Below are 22702 nucleotides of genomic sequence, written 5' to 3' on the forward strand. Positions count from 1 at the left end.
GTATTTGGCTCTTTCACTCTGTGTCAGCCAATGCTGATGCATCTAGCACTGTCCTGTTATTTGAATGGTGTCACTGGCATGCATGGAAAAGGTTAGCTCGGCAGAGTGCTTATTTTTCACAGACTTTATTTTAATTAATATTCATGTCTTCAACTAACGTACTTATTAAAGGAATTGTAATTAATAAATACTATATAAATTTGTTTTTTTTTACTTCCAAATGTCCCTTGATATTTGAAAGGTATCTGACAGCTCGGGCTGACGGACAATGGTTGTTGTTCGGAAGCTATTTCACTTCATGTCAACGGGATCCTGAGGATATTGGGATTCTCCAGTTACAAAAAGCAAGTGCAACTCCAAGGATCTTACAGCAGGTGTTTACACAATGTCTTCTGGCTCGTTCCCGAGTGACTGTTGGAACAAGCTGAAGAGTTGGTGCTAACTTCAATAGCTTCTCCTTGGCTCTGTATTAATCCTTGTAGAGTTAATAGGTGGGCAGAGATACAGTATTGATTAAAGCAGTGTATTTTGGTGTTGAAGAATCAACATTACCAACTTCTTGAAGATCCTCAGCATTCAAAACATCTAAATACGTTTGAAATGATTGAAATAATTAGGCAATGCACAATACCTTTTATATTCTACCCAACGACATGTTCACAATTTCAGAACAGTTCTAAAATCTTCAGGTTTTTTCCTATACTTATACATTATGCTGAAGCAGATCCTGTGTGCACTTACACTGTGGCCATATTCTCAGAGCTAGTGGTCATCTGAAAGTTCCCTAAACAAGGATGAAATTTTAACATATTGGCTTATTTCAGTCCAATATTATTACTTCCTGTATCAGCAGATAATTCAATTTTATTGTTTGTCAGAATAATGAAAGAAACATTATTTGACCAAGTTATTAATGTGCAATCAATAAATACTGTACTTAACAAAAAAGTACTTACTAGTAATTTAAATATGGCACTTAACTGGAGCTTTGCATAAATATACTCCCAGCTTGTTTTGAAAGGGATGCAAATTTCATTTGTAATCTGAGAGAATTCTGATGATAACTATAGATTGTTCAAACATTGTAAATATTCAATCATTAGCATCCCAGGAATTACAGACAGATATAGAGTTGATGACTTCCTTACAATTTGGTACATCTGTTAGGAAAGTGTAACCTTTTTCAAGTTGCTGCTCTTTTGGAATACTCACATGGAGGTAGTGAAGCTGGAGAGTAGAGTTTAGATCATTTTATATGATAGGAGCACATGAAGCTGTCTCCTTAATGTTGAAGTGTTTGTTTCATCTTGTTTTGATTTATTGAAGCATGCACTCATTATTCTCTATTTCACCATAAGACTATATTTTATGGTCTTCAGTTTCTGTCAGATATTGTGAAAATAGAATTGGAATTGATTAGGAACTAGGTGGTAGTTGATGTTGCTGTGACCCATGTTGGGCCCTGGTCGGTGAAACAAATATCTGCATACAGGTAGGAGAGGTAGAACCAAGTATTACTCAGGAGGGTTCTAACACACTCATCCCTTGCAACTGCTAATCCCATGTAAGTGTGTAGACAGGCTGCTTCAATCATTGGGCTGAGATTGGATGACAGCAGGTTGGAAGGTCTCCAGGGAACTGCTCATTAATTGCAGACTTTAGTTTCTGGGATTCTGCATTAAAGTGCGCACGTTGGGAATGCACGGTAAGTGAATGGTACATATGGCTGGATCTTTGGTTCATACTTGATTCTCTTTTGAGTCCAGGAACTATTAGGAGCTGGAAATTCTTCATAGCTGGCCAGTTCCTAGCTCCATATCCAACAATCGCTGGTGGATTCAGTGAAATTACAGTTATTTGAATGACTTTGTTAATTTTCAACTTAAAGGTAACTTCAAGTATTTTTGGTTTTTTTTTGCTGATTTGTGATATCCATGTGTTAAATTAACAACCAGCTGTTTAAATTTAAATTTTAAAAAGTATTGTTAGTTATGGCAGCACTATGATGCAGCTAGTGGAGCTGCTGTCTCACAATTCCTGTAACCTGGGTTCAATCCGGACTCCAGTGCTTACTGTGTGGAGTTTGCACATTCTCTACTTGACTACATAGGTTTCCTCTGGGTGCTCCATTTTCCATCCACCTCCCAAAGATATGTAGGTTGTTAGGTCAATTGGTCATTTGCTGACAACGTGTAGGCAAGTTCAGTGATAGGACTGGGGGAGGGGGAGCTGATAATAATTGTTGGGGGAAAACAATCAGTGTAAATGGATGTCAGATGGTCAGCATAGCGTTGGTAGGTGGTAAGACTGTTCCTGTGCTGTTTGACTCTCAGACGTCATGACAGAATTATTTAAATTTTCATATTTCTGTTTATGAAAGGCATCCGGAAATAGTGAAGCAGCATTCAGATAGCTCAAGCTGTGTAGGATTACTAAAGGGGGGAGGGTAGGGTCTGAGGATAGGGCTTTGTTTTCCATTGCCTGTGCCTGAGTCACCGGTCTCACGTCAACTGAGGCAGTGATGTCGGCAGCACCTCAGGATTCTTGTGGCCACAAAAGGTTATAGCAGCTCTGAGGCTAGAGCAGGGAAAACTGCAAGGAATGGATCAGGTGAAACATGATCCGGAAAGTGCTTTTGCATGGCATTTCTTTCATTCTGCAATCCTTAAAACATACTTAACATTCATTTATTAGACTACTTCAGTGTTCTCTGAAACAAAGGAGATGCACCTGATGTGCCTGGTGGTTGACTGATTTTCAAAGGGTTATTGAAATTCAAATGTGCTCCTACAATGGGAAACATTGCAAGAATTATTTTAGCTTTGCTACCTGTTATAATTAATTCCTTCATTTAAAATGTTCTGTTTACAAAGTACAGACGAGTTGAAGATTAGACACTGGGAATTAAGGGCCAAATTGTCGTTTTCTTTTACCTCCTCCCTGCTAATTTGCAGTATAACATAATTTTAAATGTCCAGTAAATAAGTCTCCTACAAGCACGCTCCCCCACACTGCAGACTCCCGCCCCCATCTCAGATTCAGGTATATGCTATTCTTTGGGCCCCACTCTGACAGAGGCCTCCTCGCTGTCCAAGTCGTGAATATAAAACCCTGCAGACAGGTTTTCTAGAGCTGTTGGGGAGGGGAATGGGATGCAGAATCACAGGTCAGAGGATGGGGAAGTCGGTGTAAAGGAGGCTACAATGTGTAGAGGGGCTGTGAGCAAGGATAGCAGTGGATAAGTCATAAATGCAGTCAGTTGAATGGGCTGGAATGTGCCTGCTTTAATGGAAGAAGCATCAGGAACAAGGCTGATGAGCTTAGAGTGGATCAGTACATGGAACTACAATGTTGTGGTCATTGCAGAGACTTAGCTGTCACAAGGGCTGGGACGTTCTGGGGTTTAGATATTTCAAAAGGGAAAGGCAGAGGTAAAAGAGGTGGGGTATGGTAATGCAGATCAGATATAGTATCACAGTTGCAGAAAGGGAGGACATTATGGAGGTATCATCACACTGAGGCAGTGTGAGTGGGAGTCTGAAACAGGAAGGGAACAATCACTCTATAAACACCCCAATAGCAAAAGAGACCCTGAGAAGCAGATTAATGGAAATGTGCAAATTTAATATGGCTGTTGTCATAGGTAACTTCAACTTCAACTTCCCTGATATTGATTGGCACCTCCTTAGTGCAAAAAGGTGCAGATGGGCACAATTTGATAGGTGAGCCCAGGAAGGATTCCTAACATAATATGTGGACAAGGCGACTAAAGAAAAGACCGTATTAGATATAGTACTGGGCAATGAACATAGTCAGGTGCCATATCTCTTGAAGGGTGAACGTTTCCAAGAGGGTACCCACAACTTGCTGATGTTCACAGCCTTGGATGGGGATAGGAGCAGATGACACGAAAAAGTTATTAGGGAGGGTGAATAGTGATGCTATTAGGTAGGAGCTTGCATGCACAAATTGGGAACAGATTTACTCAGGGAAATGTACAACAGAAATGTGAAGGTTGTTTAGGGAGCATTGCTGGGGTTCTGGATAGGTTTGTCCCACTGAGGCAAGGAAAGGTGAAGAAGCCATGGTTAATAAAGGAAGTAAAACATCTAGTCAAAAGGAGTAGGTTAGACCACTGTTGCAATATTGTGTTCAGTACTGGTTACCTCAATATAAAGATGAAGAAGCTTTAGAGATGGTGCAGAAGAGATTTACAAGGATGCTGCCTGAATTAGAGAGCATGTTGTATGGGGAAAGGCTGAGCAAGCTTGGACTTTTCTCTTTGAAGTGAAGGAGACATATATCTGATAATAAGAGGCATAGCCAGAGTAGATAGCCAGCATCTGTTTCTCAAGGTGGAAATGGCTAACATGGAAGGAATAATTTCAATGTGATTAGAGGAAAAGATAGTGGGATTGTCACAGAGGTATATTTTTATTTTACACAGAGAGGCAATTGGTTGTACTACACTGCCAGGGCTGATGGTGGAGGAGTTTACATAATGGATATTTAAGAGACCCTTGGATAGGCAGAAATGGATGAAAGAAAAATACATTTGTTTACCTAGTCCATAGATGGCAAAAAATACTTTCAACCCAATGCCAAATCTTGGCAGCTGGCCTACAGTCCTGCGAGGTACAGCGAATCAAGTACTCATCCGGCTGACTTAAGTGTGATGACCATTTCTGCAACCACTACACTATGAGAGCTCAAGATATTTCTCTTCAATCTCCTCTCTAATTGGTAAAACAGTTATGCAGGGATAATACTGGGTATACAATGACAAGGGGCACACCTCATGGCTTCCCGAAACATTACTCGCACAAGACAAGGGCATGGTGGAATATTCTCCACTAGCCTGCATGGGTTCAGTTTTAACATCACCGAGTGCAGATTCCTCATGTTACATCCCATTCTGGGTAGAAACATATCACCAATCATTCATCTTGACCAGGTCCAAATCCTGCAGCTCTTCACCCAATAGTATAGTATGTACACTCTCACCAAAAGGACTGCTTTAAGTAGCTCATCACCAGTTTACCAGGGGCATTAGGGATCGGTAGTTAAAGCTCCCTTTTCAGCAGTGCACTCATCCTGAAACATCAATAATATGACTCTATTGCACCAGTGGCTAGTACAATTGTGTACAGAAATTCCAGTCAATTCCAATGCATGTCCCAACGTGATCCACTTCCATAACTGTGGGCTGCCACATGAAGGTACAAAATGCACTGAGGTTATCCATGGTATTAAAGCCTAAGAAGCCAGGTACACTGCATACTTGGTCTTCCAATTTGCATCCAACTCGGCTGTATTCACGTGAATAGGGCTGCCAACTGTCACTCAGAAAATAAATGGCTTGTTACTTTTACTTTATTTTACCTAACAATTAAAACAGTAATATAAATTAAGCTGCCTGTGTTTTTAAATAAATGTAATATTTTTCATGTGGATTTGTGAACATTTTGTAAATTTTCAAGCATCCTTAAATATATTTTAATGTTTCTGAACATCTGTCAGCAGTCTATCAGGGCAGTTTGGGAAGGGACCTTGTATGGAACTGCCTGTAGTCTCGTCACTGCTGCAGGTCCTCTGTGCTTTGCAGAACAGCTGTGGCTACCAGACTTTGAGGACATTGAAGGCTATGAAACAAGTGAGAGAGCGATATCTTGCAGGGCAGAAGCCAATTGAAAACTGCAAGTCTTGTTGGGAGTGAGTTTTATTTGAGGCAATAAGGAGAAAGAAGTTGTAAGTGGAGCAGATATTGTGTGAATGGGCCAGTGTTAGAGTGGTCTGGCTTTGACTCTACGGGCTTGGGTAAGCACTGACAGAGGTTCTGAGTAAGTTTCCAGAATGTTTTGTTTTATCTGTTGGTTTATAGATAGTGCACAGAAAATGGATCCAGAGTGTTGTGAATTTAATATTTCAGCAGTATTACTTGGGAGTTTGACTGCTCCAGCCAAACCATGGAGCCATAGAGAAATTCAACGTAGAAACAGGTCCTTCAGTCCAACTAGTCCATGCTGAAACCATTTGAACTGCTTACTTCCACTGACGTGCACTGGGACGATAGCCCTCCATATCCCTACCACTCATGTACCTATCCAAACTTCTCTAAAATGTTGAAATTGAGCTTGCATGCACCACTTGTGCTGGCTGCTAATTCCCACACTCTCTGAGTGATGAAGTTTCATCTCATGTTCTCCTTAAACTTCTCACTTTTTACCCTTAACCCATTACCTCTGGTTGTAGTCCCACCCAACCTCAGTGGAATCAATGTGCTTTGCTGATATCGTAAATGTAATGTAGAAGTATTTAGAACAGAAACCATTCTTGAATACATTTAGGTCTCATAAGCAAAATCAAAAGGAAGGGGAGTCCATTTCAGCATTTGTGGCTGAATTGAAGAGATTATCTGAGCATTGTTAGTTTAGTAATGGGCTTAATGGTGCAATGAGAAATCATATAGTTTGTGGAATTATACAAGAAAGCATTCATAAATGGATTTTAATTTAAACACAGCTTACATTTACAAGAGCAGTTAAAATAGCTGTATCAATAGAAACAGCAGAGATGAAATTGAGTTATGGTCAGGAATGAAGGTGAGTTGTGAACAAAATTGCAGCATCTAAACAGAAACTGGCCCGGCTGAACAAATAGTGTTACCATTGTGGCAGGGGCTGACATACAGCAGCCAATGCAGGTTTAAAGGAGAAACTTGCAGAAAATGCAATAAAGCAGGTCATATACAAAAAGCATGCTGGGCAGACAAAAATAAATAGACTGCACAGAGAAAAGTAAAAAAAAGTGAAGTTGCTGTTTCAAAAAGAGTACTAATCTGCACGCTACTGATGAAAAATCTGACAATGATGAGAGTGACACCAGACTTGTTCACCTTACAACTTACAATGTGAAAACTAACAAGAGACAAGCAATATGCTTACCCCAGAAGTGAACGGCAAATTAATAAAATGTATTTGGACACTGGTTTGGCTGTTTCAAACATTCAACAAAATGAGTTTAAACGGCATTTTAAACATATCAAACTGAAGCCGCAGATATCCAACTAAGAACTTATACTGGTAACAGTTAAATAGAACAACCAACAAGCCACATTGGGCTTGTAAGAGGTAAATAAAGGAGGACCAGTATTGTAGGGTCGTGAGTGGCTGAGACAGCTACAATTTGACTGGAGATCCATCCACGATTTGTGTGCCTCATCCCTTGTAAAAGAGTCAACTGAATGTGAATTAAGAAAGGTAGTGGATGACACAACTGTATCCATGCTATATAACATGAATCATTACCCAATAGAAGGTAAACAGGTGTCGCTGCCTTTGGTTGGAAAGAATATTGGACCAAGGAAGGTCATGCAGCTCAGAGGGATCGAGAAAGTGTTGAGAGCAATGGTCCGACTACAACAGTTTTCATAAGCAACAGATCTGAGAAAGCTTCTGATATGTTAATCAGCCAGTTGCTTGCAAAATGTGGCTTGGTTTTAAGCTGAAGAGAGCTCAAGGAAAGCTGCAAGCATTCCATGTTTGTGAGTATAAAGAACCAGAATCTACTCTGTGTGCATTAAGGTTATTGCAGGAACTTCAAGTGGGAGACAAAATGATGCTTGCAAAAGTAGATTCAAGGATAAAAGCCCAGCTGGATGAATGGAAGGCCAATAAGAAAGTAGCCAATAGAGATACAAGAATAGAGGATTCGACAGCTGACGTAGTGGATGAGGAAACCAAGAGGACAGATCAGATCGTAAAGGGAGCAATGGTAAGATTCATAAATTAATACTGCAGTGAATGAAATGCACCTTCCCAAGTTCTAGTTGCATATCCTAGAAAGAATAAAAAGGAAAAGAAATAGAAAGGCGTGAATGAGAAAAGGAACGTGAGAAAGAAAAAGAGCGGGATTGGGACTGTGAGTGAGACTGTGAAAGGGATCATGAAAGAAGCAGGGATTGAAGAAGATCCAGAGAGATGCATTCTATATTGAGTTGGAGTTTATAGCTAAGCAGTATATCGTTTGATTAAGCATTCTTGTTCATTTAAATAACTCATTATGGGTTATATGTAAAAATAATTGAATAGCATACGTCATAACGCCACCATGTGAAACTTGCACACCTCTCTTAAAGTAAGCACAAATCGAGATACATTATTCTGGACTCCCTTGTTTTCATTTTGATTTATTTTTATGATTTGGATTTACAAAACAAAACACAGAGCTAGTGATACGTTCCTTGTGTGAGACGTGGAAACTTTGGGAGATCTCTATTCTTCCTGATAAGTACATCTGCATGAAGTGCACCAAACTGCAGCTCCTCAGAGACCTTAAGGAACTGGAGCTGCAGCTCAATGACTTTCAGCTCATAGGGAGAATGAGGATGTGATAGATAGGAGCTGCAGGAAGGTAGTCACTCCTAAGTTGCAGGAAACAGGTACTTGGGTGACTGTCAGGAGAGGGAAAGGGAATAGAACAGCCAGAGCAGACTACCTACCGTATGTGACCATTCCCTTCAGTAATAAGTATACAGCTTTGGATACTGTTGTTTAGGAACAACCTAACTGAGTGAAGCCACAGCGAGCAGGTCTCTGGGAATGTGGGGAGTAGAGGCAATTGGGAGATTCATTGGTTAGGACAATAGAAAGGAGGTTCCGTGGACAAGAACATATTCGTATGGTTAGATGACTCCCAGCTGCCAGGATCAGGGACATCTTGGAATGAGTCCACAGCGTTCTTAAATGGGAGGGTGAGCAGCCAGAGGTAATGATCGACGTTGGTACCAATGACATGGGTAGGATAAGTGACGATGTCCTGCAAAGTGAGTTCAGGGAGTTCGGCGCTAAGTTAAAGAAAAGGACCTCTATGGTTGTGATCTCAGGATTGCAACCTGTGCCATGTGCTCGTGAGGCCTTATACAGTTTAATACATGGCAATAGAGTTGGTGCAGAAGGAAGGGCTTCAGATTTTTGCATCATTGGGCTCTTTTCAAGGGAAGTTTGGACATCTACAGAAGTGATGGTTTTACCTGAACTGGAGCTGGAGGGTGTTTACTATCCTAGAAGCAGGTTTGCTAGTGCTGCACGGGAGCAAGGTGGGGGATGTTAAACTGGAGTTGCAAGGGGATGGAAATCAGAGTGCCAGAACAGGTAGTGGAGTGGTTGAGGAGAAAGATGTTAAGCCTACATACAAGGTTAGGAATCAAAAGGTTGAGCACGTTGGAACTAACATTCTGAGCTGCATATATTTCAATGCAAGGACTATTGTATTATAGGAAAGGTGGATGAGCTTAGGGCATGGATCAGAACCTGGAATTATGACATTTCAGCCATTAGTGAAACTTGGTTGCAGGAGGGGTAGGACTGGCAGCTCAATGTTTCATGGTTCCATTGTTTTAGAAGTGATACAATGGGAGGGATTACTAATTAAGGAAAATGTCACAGCAGTGCTCAGTCAGGACAGACCAAGAGCTCATTTAATGAGGTTTTATGGGTAGAACAGAGGAACAAGAAAGATATGATCATATGAATGAGATTCTATTATAAATCGCCCAACAGTCCATGGGATTTAGGGGAGCAAATTTATGGAGAGTGCAGACTGTCACAAGAAACACAAGGTTGTGATAGCAGGTGATTTTAACTTTCCACATATTGATTGGGTCTCCCATACTGTAAAAGGGCTGGATGAGAAAGCAGTTGTCAAATGTGTTCAGGAAAGTTTCCTTAACTAGTATATAGAACTCCCAACTAGAGGGAATGTGATACTAGATCTCTTATTAGGAAATGAGATAGGACAGGTGACAGAAGTTTGTGTAGGGGGACACTTTGCATCTCGTGATAATGCCACGAGTTTCAAGGCAATTATGGAAAAGGATAGGTCTCGTCCTTGGGTTGAGATTCTAAATTGAAGAAAGACCAATTTTGATGTTATCAGAAAGGATCTGGCAGGTGTGCATTGGGATATGTTGTTTTCTGGCAAAGGTGTACTTGGTAAGTGGGAGGCCTTCAAAAATGAAATTTTGAGGGTGTAGTGTTTATATGTTCCTGTCAGAATAAAAGGCAAGGATAACAGGCTGGTGGAATCTTGTTTTTTGAGAGATATTGAGAAGCTGCTTAAGAAAAAGAGGCGGTGCATAACAGATGCATAACAGGCATGAACAAATGAGATACTTGAGGAGTATAAGAAAATCAAGCAAGCACTGAAGAAGGAAGTCAGCAAAGCTAAAAGAAGACATGAGATTGCTCTATCCGATAAAGTACAGGAGAATCCTAAGGACTTCTACAGATATATTAAGAGCAAAAGTATAGTAAGGGACAAAATTGGTCCTCTGGAAGATCAGAGTGGCTGTCAATGCCAGGAGCCTACAGAGATGGGGGAGATCTTAAATGGATTGTTTACATCTGAATTTATTCAGGAGACAGACACAAAGTCTATAGATGTGAGGAAATGCAGCAGCGAGAACATGGAGGAGGTGTTTGCTGTCTTGGGTGGATAAATCCCCAGACCCTGACAAGGTGCTCCCTTGGACTCTGTGGGAAGCCAGTGGAGAAGTTGCAGGGCCCCTAGCAGAGATATTTAAAACATTCTTAGCTATGGGTGAGGTACAGGGGGATTGGTGGACAGCTAATGTTGTTCTGTTGTTTAAGAAAGACTTTAAGAGTAAGCCAGGAAATTATAGGCCAGTGAACCTGACATCAGTAGTGGGCAAGTTATTGGAAGATATTCAAAGGAACTGGATATATAAGTATTTGGAGAGACAGAGACTGTTTAGGTGTAGTCAACATGGCTTTGTGTATGCCAAGTCATGTCTAACCAATCTTATAGAGCTTTTCAAGGAAGTTACCAGGAAGGCAAGGCAGTGGGGTATCTACATGGACTTTATTAAGGCCTTTGACAAGGTCCTGCATGAGAGGTTAGTCAGGACAGTTCAATCATTTGGCATTAAAAATGAAGTAGTAGATTGGATTAGTCCTGATGAAGGGTCTTGGCCTGAAACATCAACTGTTTATTCCTTTCCATAGATGCTGCTTGACCTGCTCAGTTTCTCCACCATTTTGTGTGTGTTGTGTTAGATTGGATTAGGCATTGGCTTCATGGGAGAAGCCATAGAGTGGTAGTAGATGCTTGCCTCTCTGACTGGAGGTCTGTGACTAGTGGTGTGGCACAGGGATTGAGTCTGGGTCCATTGTTGTTTGTCATCTATATCAATGATCTGTAGTAAACTGGATCAGCAAATTTGCAGTGATACCAAGATTGGGGTATAGTGGAAGACCATCAAAGCTTGCAGCAGGATCCAGACCAGCTGGAAAAATGGGTTGAAAAGTAGCATATGGAATTTCATTAAAACAAGTGTGAAGTGTTGCACTTCGTGGGCGGTACCAATCAGGGTAGGTCTTACATGGTGAATGGTATGGCACTGAGGAGTGTGGTAGAACAGAGGGATTTGAAAATACCTGATTCCTCAAAAGTGGCATCACAGGTAGATAAGGTCATAAGGAAAGCTTTTGGCTTTCATAAACAAATGCATTGCATAAAGAAATTGGGATGTTATGTTGAAATTTTATAAGACATTGGTGAGGCCTAATTTGGAGTCTTGTGTGCAGTTTTGGTCACCTACCTGCAGGAAAGATGTAAATAAACTTGAAAGAGTGCAGAGAAAATCTATAGGGTTGTTGCTGGGACTTAACACCTGAGTTATAGGGAAAGGTTGAACAGGTTAGAATTTTATTCCCTAGGACATAGAAGATTGAGGGAAGATTTGATAGAGGTATACAAAATTATGAGGGGTATAGATAGGATAAATGCAAGCAGGCTTTTTCCACTGAGGTTTGGTGAGACTACAACGAGTGGTCATGGGTTAAGGATAAAAGGTGAAATATTTAAGGGGTGCATGAGGGGGAACCTCTTCATTCAGAAGGTGGTGTTAGTGTGGAACAAACTAGCAGTGCAAATGTTGGACGAGGGGTTGATTTTAACATATGAGAGAAATTTGGATGGAATAAGGGTGGTAATGAGAGCTATGGTCTGGATGCAAGTCGAAGGGACTAGATGGGTTGAAGCGTCTGTTTTGGTGCTGTGGTGTTCGATGACTCTATGACTCTAAACTGCAGAAATCACCATGGAGTCAAAGCTGAAACATAGTCTTGGTTGAGCATAATTCTGCCATTAAATATCTTAATATATTGCCTCTTTACCTTTTCTGGTGCATTTCAACCTAATCAAAGATCTCAGCTGATGATTCAAAACAAGTGTGAGAAGGCTTACTGCCTCCCTTTCAGGCAGTGAAATCCAAATTTCCATTGTCCTGCTGACACGGTTGTGGACAACACACACGGTTGCACTAGAGAGAATGCAGAAGAGATTCACCAGGATGTTTCATGAGATGGAGTGTTTCACTCATGAGGAGAAACTAGATAGGGTCAGTTTGTTTTCTTTGGACTGGAAGTGGCTGAAGAGGAACTGATAGAGGTATACAAAATTATGAGAGGCCTAGATAGGATATTTAGGAGGAAATCTTTCATTATAACAGAGGTAACTAAAATGAGAGGGCAAAGACTGAAGGTGAGGAATAAAATTTAGAGGGGATCTGAAAGTGAACTTCTTCACCAGAAGGTGACTGGAATCTGAAATGTACTGCACAAGATGGTGATGGAAGTAGCTGCTCTCACAACACTTTAGAAGTATCTACAGTATATGTACACTTGAATCATTAACAGATACAGTAGAAGGCTAGGGCATTGCTAATTCGGACCAGGGTAGACAGGAATTTGCCGAAGAGCTTGGTTCTGTATCATATGACTCAAAGACTTTTTTCAACACTCCTATTCTGTTTACTAAAACTCTTCCCATAATGTGGTGATCAGAATATTGCATGCTATGTGGCTGCAGCAAAATTCATTCTTTAGCCATTTAAAAAACTTGAATATGAAACAAGGGATGCATTTACTTACTTGTACAAGCCATGGTGGGTGGGTCTTTTTCTGCTCTGAAGTAATTTTTGTCACATACACATACTTCTGATGCATCTTCATGGGAGAAGCTGTGTGGAGGACATTTGGAGCACTTGATGTTTCCAGCAAAGGCTTTGTAGAATCCAGGTCTGCAAGCTGAAAGGAGTTACAAATGCATCAATATAGATAGAAGATTAATGATTACCATTCAATTAATGTATATGTTAGAGATAATAGCACACACTCTCTCTGGTTTTAAGAGATGGTTTGCACAGCACTGACTTTGCAGTCTATGTTTTTTATTCTCAGTAAATTTAACTCTTCCTCGAGCCACAGTAGTTTTTTGGATCTAGAGCCTGGAATAAAGTCTAACATCTGGACATTCTGGGATTGAATTTCAGGACTCTGAGGTGGGAGTACTAAGCAGACTCCAGGAGTCAGATAGTTGGGAAAGGAGAAGGATCTTAAATCTGGAACACTGAAACCAAGAAACCAGGAGAAGTAGAAGGCCACCTGTGCCACTCCATTTAATATGATCATTGCAGATCTGTGCTAGTCTTCCCTCCTCTTCTGTGCCAGTTCCTCATAACTCTCCTCGATCTTTTAAATGTATATCTATCTTCATATTAAATTCAACTAACAATCTGACTTCTCCTTGGGAAGTCTAGGATGAGGGAACACCACTAGATATGAGGAGGTTGTAGAGGGGAACGTAGACACGATGGTCTGAACTATACTTTGGCGCATTGCTTGTAGCTTTGAATGTGTTCTTGAGGAATAGCACTACCAGTTGGTCAAGCAATTTCCTTGATTTCTATAGAACAAAACCCAAGGAAAGGGACATCACAACCACACCGGCCCCCTTTGAACTACCAGGCAGTCCTGTTATACCCATTCTCCATCATCATCCAGTTCCTGCTTTTATGTGTTCTCAATAAAATTCTCTTGCACCTTTCATATGTTTGGCAGGATTTTCCTTGTTTCCATTTGTATAGTGCTCAGTTCCAAGGCGTAGGAGTGGGAGCAGGATCTACTGCATGCACTACAATTTCAATACAACTCTGGAAGCGAATAAGGTCCTGCTTGAGCTTTAAGCCACAAGGAAGGCATCTTATCCACCAGGTTAAGCCCTCATTCCCTCCACCACTAGCACATGATGGCTACATTGCGTATCATTTACCAAGTACTGAACACTTACTCATCTAGGTACTTGTAAACCCACAATCTCTATCAAGAGCACCAAGCACAATGATGACACCACCGTCTGCATTTACCACTCTAAGTCACACACCATCCTGACTTACAGGTAAATTCCTATTCCTTAATCATCACTGGATCTAAATCTTGGAATTCCCAAGCACACAGCACTGTGAAAGTAGGAAAGCAAGAGGTAGGCAATAACTGCTGACATTGCTAGCTCTGCCCTTTTTCTGCAAATGAATAAAACACGTTCTGAATAACAAATATCACTTTTTTATTTCACATATTATTTAAAGTACTTTAAAATATCCAATGTTTTACCATTGTAATACTTCAGATCTTTATACCACAAGGTAAATATCGCCCAAGCGTTTTTTTTGTACTCTGTACTGAAATCATTTAGCCAATCACAGAAAAGATTTTTAAAAGGCAAGGTGGCAAGCTCGATTGTTTTCGCTGTCCTGAATGGTTTACCTACAGCTTCAGCTAAGGCAGAAAATATGCCACACAACGCTGTGGGTGGATCTGAAAGCTGGGTAATGTTTGATTTAAAGCCAATGAGACAGAGCAGTTGTACTCCCATCACCACATTATCATAATATAGGTGGAAAAATTAATAGTTAATATGAGTATTTTTGGTGAAATTTGACTAAACATATTATGATCAAATGCTTCTATATTATTAACATCAAACCTACTCAAAAGTATTCATAGATTGCATAATTGAGATTTAATCAAATATTCTTGGAATCACTTTACCCAATTTTTTCATTGCCAAAATTATTCAAACATTGTATCTGGAATTAAATGTCTCCCTGGGGTGGAGATGGGGAAAGGGAGATAAAATTGTTATCTGCGGCAATGTTTTAGAGAAAGATGGGATGAGTACAAAATGGGATCATATTTTATACATAATTGTTTTACTACAATTAATGTCAGCAATCTGTCCTGTCTCCTGGTGGAGCAATTAATTGCAACAAAGCTGAAGCTTCTCTGTTTTTATTTTTGATTAGAATTGTTTCAGCTCTAATTTACTTCAACAGTATTTTTAGAACATATTTATTATGTTTAAAGTAATTTTCTGCATGACAATGAAATTATTTTTCTCTATGAGTACCTGTCAAGGAGTAATAACAGGGCTTCCGAGTGGACTATTTTCCACTTTGCACTCAGTGACAGCATTCAGCGCTATTAAGTATGACAGCCTAAATGCAATGCAAATCTCCCTCAGACAGCTTTGAAATTCACCTCAAAATATATCTTCAGATTATAACCCTTTACTGCACATTTTTTACACTTTGTAAGACTGAAATTTTTTCTATCCTGTGCTGTTACAGCAGGTTAACTGGAATAATTTTTGCTTAAAATATTTTCAGTATTAGTGAGGATATCCTAATCTATTCACCTAAGTGAATTCAAGCACAAGCCTTTCAGCTGAAAAGGATGATTTCGAATTAATTGGAAGATCCAATTCTGCAAACAAAATCCACGGAGGATGTATGTGCACATACTGTGGTTTGGAGTTCCGTAGCTGTGTTTTTTCAAAGGTATACAAACCAAGCTGAGGGCAATACATCTTGCAGGTCTGAAAGGAAGCAGGATTCCACCAGAACCAAAAATTGTAAAGATAACGAAGAATATTACTGACCAACACAATCCGAGGGTGTGCTGGATGCAGGCTGCAAGTGACACTATGCTTCTGGTGCCAAAAAGCATAACTCCAACTTGCTAAACATAACCCATGCGCTCATGGGGAGAAGATACAACCTCGGTACAGACAGTGGTGGGAATTGAACACTGATAGCCAGCACTGTAAAGTATTGTGCTAACCACTCTGCTGCAATGCTCTTTCGAGTGGATACAGTGGATTTGACATCCATTGGCAGTGGATAGGAACTTGTTAGCACAAATGCCAAATAATAATCAGATTATCAAAGGGAGATCACTCGAGAGACTGCCAGCACTTTGGCTTGTTAAATCTCCTTGAACTCAGAATACTGTATCTTTGGAAATTCCCCAACAACCAAAATGGATATCTCCAGGAGAGATTACAATTTGTTATTGTGTCCTGGTCAATAAAGTCTGCAGATGGTGGAAATCCAAGCAACACACACAACATGCTGGAGGAACTCAGCAGGTCAGGCAGCATCTATGGAGATGAATAAACAATTGATGATTCGGGCCAAGACCCTTCTTCAGGACTGAAAAGGAAAGGGGAAGATACCTGAATAAAAAGTGGGGTGAGGGGAAGGAGGCTAGTTGGAAAGTGATACGTGAAGCCAGGTGGGCGGGAATGGTCAAGGGCTGGAGAAGAAGGAATCTGAAAGGAGAAGAGAGTGGACCATAGAGAAAGAGAAGGAGGGAGGCCCGGGGGAAGGAAGGCATGTGAGGAGGTAAAATGTAAAAGTGTTTTTTTTTACTGTAAGGAGAAATCAATATTCATGCTATTAGGTTGGAGGCTACCCAAATAGAAGATAAGGTGTTGCATTTCCATCATCAGGGTGGCCTCACCGTGGCACAAGAGGAGGCCATGGACTGTCATGTAGGAATGGGAATGGAAGTCGGAATTAAAGTGTTTTGCCACTGGGAATTTCTGATTCTAGAATAGAAACGGAGGTGCTCAATGAAGTGGTCTCCCAATTTACAACTGGTCTCAGCAATGTAGAGAAGGCCTCTTTGGGAATACCAGACACAACATATGACTCCAGCAGATTCGCTGGTTTGCCTCACCTGGAAGAACTGTTGGGGGACCTGAATGGAGGTAAGGGAGGAGGTGAATGGACAGGTATAGCTACTTGCAGGGTTAAGTGCATTGAGGGAGATTAGTGGGGAGGGACAAATGGACAAGGAAATCACAGAGAGAGTAGTTTTGTGGTAAGAATTTAATGGAATTGTAGAGGCTACATGAAGACATTACATTGTTCTAGAAAGATAAACTGATTATGGCCAACACAAAGCAGAGATTTTCCTACTAAATTATTTATAACTGTCAGTAATTGCTTTGACAGCAATTTCAGATACTGGCATTAATCTGTTGTTTCTCCAAGCATGGCATTTTCCTTCAAGGTAAGTTTTCAGTGTAAAATTTCTAAATTGAAGGAATAATAAATAATTCACTTGGTGATTTGCAACATTAGGCTCAATTAGAAATGCACATATTTCATTGAATGACAACTGAACAGAAGTGTTACCAGATGTTGATATCAGTCAGGACATCTCCTATAATGGTTTGTATTATGAACTTCATCCTTACTTTTAGAACTATAGTTGGATTTGAACAGCTTCTACACATTTTGTACTTACCAATGTATACTGTAAGAGCTAGATCTTTGTAATTAATCTGATTATTTCCCCTCTAGTTCAGCCAATGCATCTGTTCCTCATCTTTCCCAAGAGGTGGCATGGCATTGAGGGGCTGAGGTTGTATGGGTAAGTCTAAATGGGTTGGAGACATTTCTTTGTTGTCTGCATCTTCATGGTCCAGAATTTCCTTGTAGTAGAAAGTTACGATTGTGTGCTGCAGCCCTACCCACTAGGTCTAGCTTTAGATTGTGTGCTTCTCTTGGTGAGGCCCTCTTTGGAGAAGCCACCCTAGTTCTTGCCAATAAGGTCCTTCATAGCACATTGTATCAGGAGAGTCTGGGGGACTGTAGAAAGGTATGAGGTCAAGCCTTCTCTAAACCTAGCTGACTGCTTAAACTGTCAATACCTTCAACTTTTCTGAATATCTGACATATGGAAACATTAAAAAATCACATATACAAAAACTACCAAAATTCTATTAAGACTATTCCAAATATTATGTGAATGAGTCAGAACTGTAAGCATTTCTTTGACAAATCTAGACCCAGTGGTTCCTATCTTTTAATGTTCTCTTAAATAAAAGGTCAGTAACATGTTATAAATTAGCTACAAATAAGGGATTAAGTGGGTAGTCAAGCTGGAATTTGTCAATAGCATTGCCACTGTTCTAGTATTTATTTATTTATTGACATACAGGGTGCAATAGGGCCCTCCATTCCTTCGAGCCACAGTGCCCAGCATTCCCCCAGTTTAATGCCAGTCTAATCACGGGACAATTTACAATGAGCAACCAACCTACCAACAGGTCCGTTTTTGGACTGTGGGAGGAAACAGGAGCACCCAGAGGAAACCCACTTGGCACAGGGAGACTGCACAGACTCCTTCCAGGCAGCTGTAGAAACTGAACCCAGGTTGCCAGTACTGTCAAGCTTTGCGCTAACCAATATGCTACCTTGCTGCCCTTTATAATGAATGGCATTAGTGATAGAAATAAAACGTGAATCTTAATTTGAAGTGCACAGAATACAGGGCATTTTAAAAATATTTAACAATTCTATAGAAACTGACAACAAGAGGTGTTTGCTATCTGTACATTGATCTATGAACATTTTGATAACCCAAGCTCTAGAACATAAAATTCCTAAATAGATGCAGATATGCACGTGCTAGTAAATCTGACAGTACCACCCATTGGGTGGCATTGAGTTGCAATGTTATGTATATTTAGTTTGAACCAGTAGAATAAGGGCATGATGTCGTGCTGCTTTTTCTTTCTTAGTGTAATTAGGGAGCTCTTACATCCAGGTATCTAACAAAATAAAATCACCTCTTTCTGAGGTATTGCTTGTTTTTAAATCATCTTTACTGTCATTACAGAAAGTACTGCTTGAAGCAATTAGGTAATTTTACCACAGGTAGTGGCATTACATATGCTGAACTGACTTTTGTTCATCACAATATTAATGATTAGACAATATAAAAATAGTAATAATTTAATTGGCATGACCTGTGGAAATTCAATTGCTCAGGGGGTGTAATAAACTAATATACTGACTGAAACACCCTGAGATTCAATTGGCAGCAACACAGCTAACACTTAGCCAGCCACTGAAAGTGGCTAGGAAACAATTTAAATTAAGGACAGAATATTGAAATTATACATGACAGTAACTTTCCTAATTTGCTTATGTCTCTTTTTCCATATCCATTCTGTGTTAGAATCGAAGATATATATATTTCCCCTAGATTATAAGCTTAGTTTCTTCTTAATGATGGCTCCTTTACCTTTCTCTGCTACCACTTTGTCATTTAATAAATTCATGTTGCTCTAACTCTCTGTTTTGCAATTCTACTTTTTCTGTATTTGTCATACACTGCAATGTTTAATTCATAATCATGTTATTTCTCTAGGCATATCTCACTGACTCATGCTCTCTAAATCTGATTCCTTGCAAATATATTGTTGCCCCAGTTTCACTTTTTAAAATTTATCATGCACGAATTCAATTGGCTTTATACGTAGTGATTAAATTATTTAATGTTGTCTTCTGTTTATTATCATTGTAGTTTCATCAAATCCAGTTGATCCATCTTCCTGGGAAATATCATAGCAATAAAATTGTTTAGCTTTTACCATTTGGATATTCCTTCCTGTGACTTTATCTTGGGTATCCCTTAACATGTTTTGAGATATTATTTTATGCTATTTGAAAATTTAATATAAATTTCTTCTTTAACCTTCCAATTTCTTATTGACTTCATTTCTTGTCTCTTTAAATTCTCCCTTGTTATGACCTTCCCAGTTTTGGCAATCATTTAAATTATTACCTTGGTCTATAATTTTCATTATTGTCTTTACAAGACAGAAATTTTTACAATGTCTGCTTTTTTTAATATTTGTTTCGTTATTTAGTTCACTCCTTTTTATTAGTTGGAAAATAGCCATAGCACAATATCAAAGGTACTCATGAAGAGAACTGCAATTATGGGTGATTTAATCTGCATATTGATTGGATTAATCAATCTGACAAGAGTATTGTGGAAGGGAAATTTGTAGACTCCATCAGGGATTTCATCTTAGCGCAATATATTATAGAATATATCCCAAGAACAGGTGATTTTAGAATTTGCCATTCTAAAAAGGGAAGATTAGAAAGAGATCCTGTAATCTAGGATACCCTGAAGAGTAGTGATTGCAACCTACTGTCCAAAGAAGATGTCCACAATTAAATAAGGACAATTAGAGAAGTATGAAGGAAAGGTGCTGAAATTATCTCAGAAAATAGGCTAAAGGTCAGAAGATGAGTAGGAACAGATAATTAAACAGATATTTCATAATGCTCAGCAGTAATTTATCCCAATTAAAAAGAGTGTTTCAATGTGAAAGAGGAACAAAGAGGTCAAAGATTTTCCATTTAGATTAATGATTTGGATGAGGAAGCTGAATGTAAAGTATACAAGTTCACTACTTCTATGAAAATAGTTTGGAGTGCATGTTGTGATGATGATATTTATTCTTTGCAGCAGGGTCTAGATAGTATGAATGAATGGTGAAAACTTGCAAATGGAGTTTAGTGTGGGAAAATTTGGGGGTATGCACTTCAGTAGGAGGAATCAAAATGTAGGCCATCACCCAAATACAGGGCAATTATAAATAAGTATAGTTCATTGGGATTTGAGTTCATGAATCACAAAAAGATTATCAGGCAGCTGCAGCAAGTACAGTAGTTAGGCAGAGAAATAGCATCATACACAAAATGCTGGAGGAACTCAGAAGGCTAGCCAGCAATGAAGGAAAGGAGTTTAGTCGATGTTTCAGGCTGAGACCCTTCATCAGGATTGGAGAAAAAAAATGAGGAGTCAGAGTAAGAAAGGAGGAAAATCGAAGAAGAAACACAAGATGATAGGTGAAATCTGGAGGAGGGGAGGGGTGAAGTAAAGAGCTAGAAAGTTGATTGGTGAAAGAGATACAGGGCTGGAGAAGGGGGAATCTCATAGGAGAGGACAGAAGGCAATGGAAGAAAGAAAAGCGACGGGAGCACCAGAAGGAGGTGATGGGCAGGTAAGGAGAAGAAGGAAACTGACAGGAGAGGAGCCTAGATATTGGGAGGAAGGGAAGGAGGAGGGGCACCAAGTGGAGGTGCCAAGCAGTTGAGGAAAAGGGATAAGAGACCAGAGTGGGGAGATGAAGAAGAGGGAACAGGGAGGGGAAAAATACTGGAAGTTGGAGATGTTGATGTTCATGCCATCAGGTTGGAGTCTATCCAGACAGAATATGAGATGTTGCTCCTCCAACCTAAGAGGGGGCTCATCATGGCCAAAGAAGAGGCCATGGACCGACATGTCTGAATGGGAATGGGGATAGGAACTGAGATGGCTGGCAGCCAGGAAATTCCACTTTTTGTGGCTGGAGTTGAGATGCTCAACAAAGCAATCCCACAATATGCATCAGGTCTCAGCAACATAGAGGATGCCAAACCGACAGCACTGAACAGAGTCAGCGACTGCAACAGATTTGCAGTGCAAGTGTTGCCTCATCTGGAGGAACTGTATGGGGTTCTGAATAGAGGTGAGGGAAGGAGGTGAATGGGCAGGTGTAGCATTTCTACTGCCTCCAGGGTTAAGTGCCATGAGGGTGATTAATAGCGAGGGACAGGTGGTCAAGGGAATCACGAAGGGAGCAATCCCTGCAGAAGGCAGAGAGTGTGGGGAAGGTGACGATGTTTAGCTGCCTTTTCTGGCTTGACTGAAGCACCAATAGGTTAATGAAGTCAGGACAGGTAGCAGAATGAATGGCTGCTGCCTTCGAGAAAGAAGCAACATAGAAGGGGAAAGGATACCATTTTAGAGTGGCAAGAGGAGGAAAGTAGGTTACAAATAAAAGTGCTGGAGCCACTGATGTTTATAATCTTTATTAACAATTCAAACTGTGGAATCAAAACCCTGGAATGTGTAAATTGCTACCACTACCACAGGAAGCAGTCCAAGCAAATGGAAGGGGAGTATTTAACTTTCACATATACCCGCAAATTCTCAGGTGTAGTTAGCAACGTACTGGTCTGGAAGAAACTTGAAGAAGATATCAATAAATTCGCCAAAACCCTAGCTTGCTGCCAAATAAATTTCAAGTTGTTACATGTAATCTATTACATTTTGGCAAGAAGAAAATGAGGTCATATATTACTTTAAAAATACGAGTCTAAACAGGATGGAGACAAAATGGATTTGGGAGTACAAATGGACAAGGTGAGACACAGGTCAATGAGGCCTTGGTACAAAAGAACGAGTTTCTGGATTATTTCCAAAGGGATAAAATTGAAAAATCGAGAAGTTATACTGAACTCTTATTGAATTTTCAAGTGTGATTGAACTTCTGTGTGCAGTTCTGGTCAGTATATTATAATAAGGTAATAAAGGTACTGACAAGGGCAGCAGAAGTGGGAGGTTATACCCATTAAAAAAGAATGAGCCTTTTTTATCTTGGCAAAGGAAAGCTGATGAGTTGACTGAAACATCTGTGAAAGCATGAATGGTTTAATTAATTAGACATTCCTTTGTGGAAGTCCAAAACAAAAGAAGTTCAGCTGAAGCAAGTCACTAAGATGTTGAATGGGAAATTTAAAACCAGTATCAATACTCAGAGCGATGAGAATGTGTAAACCACATGCACAGCTCTTCCTCCTGTCAAAGGTGCTGAATTTTTGAATGCCCCTGACATTCAGAAACATACAAGAATGCCAAAAATA

The 22702-nt window shown here is 40.0% G+C and overlaps 1 protein-coding gene across 5 annotated transcripts in view; it reads right to left on the reverse strand.

The window, feature by feature from the left end:
• epha6 (eph receptor A6) overlaps positions 1–22702 on the reverse strand; it is a 691207-nt gene that overhangs the window by 310532 nt on the left and 357973 nt on the right. For all 5 annotated transcript variants that reach the window (XM_073045584.1, XM_073045587.1, XM_073045586.1 and 2 more), the window contains exon 4: positions 12954–13109. In XM_073045584.1, the coding sequence (XP_072901685.1) occupies positions 12954–13109 (156 nt within the window). The remainder of the gene's footprint in view (positions 1–12953; positions 13110–22702) is intronic.

This window comes from Hemitrygon akajei, chromosome 5 (assembly GCF_048418815.1).
Source record: "Hemitrygon akajei chromosome 5, sHemAka1.3, whole genome shotgun sequence".
NCBI lineage: Eukaryota > Metazoa > Chordata > Chondrichthyes > Myliobatiformes > Dasyatidae > Hemitrygon > Hemitrygon akajei.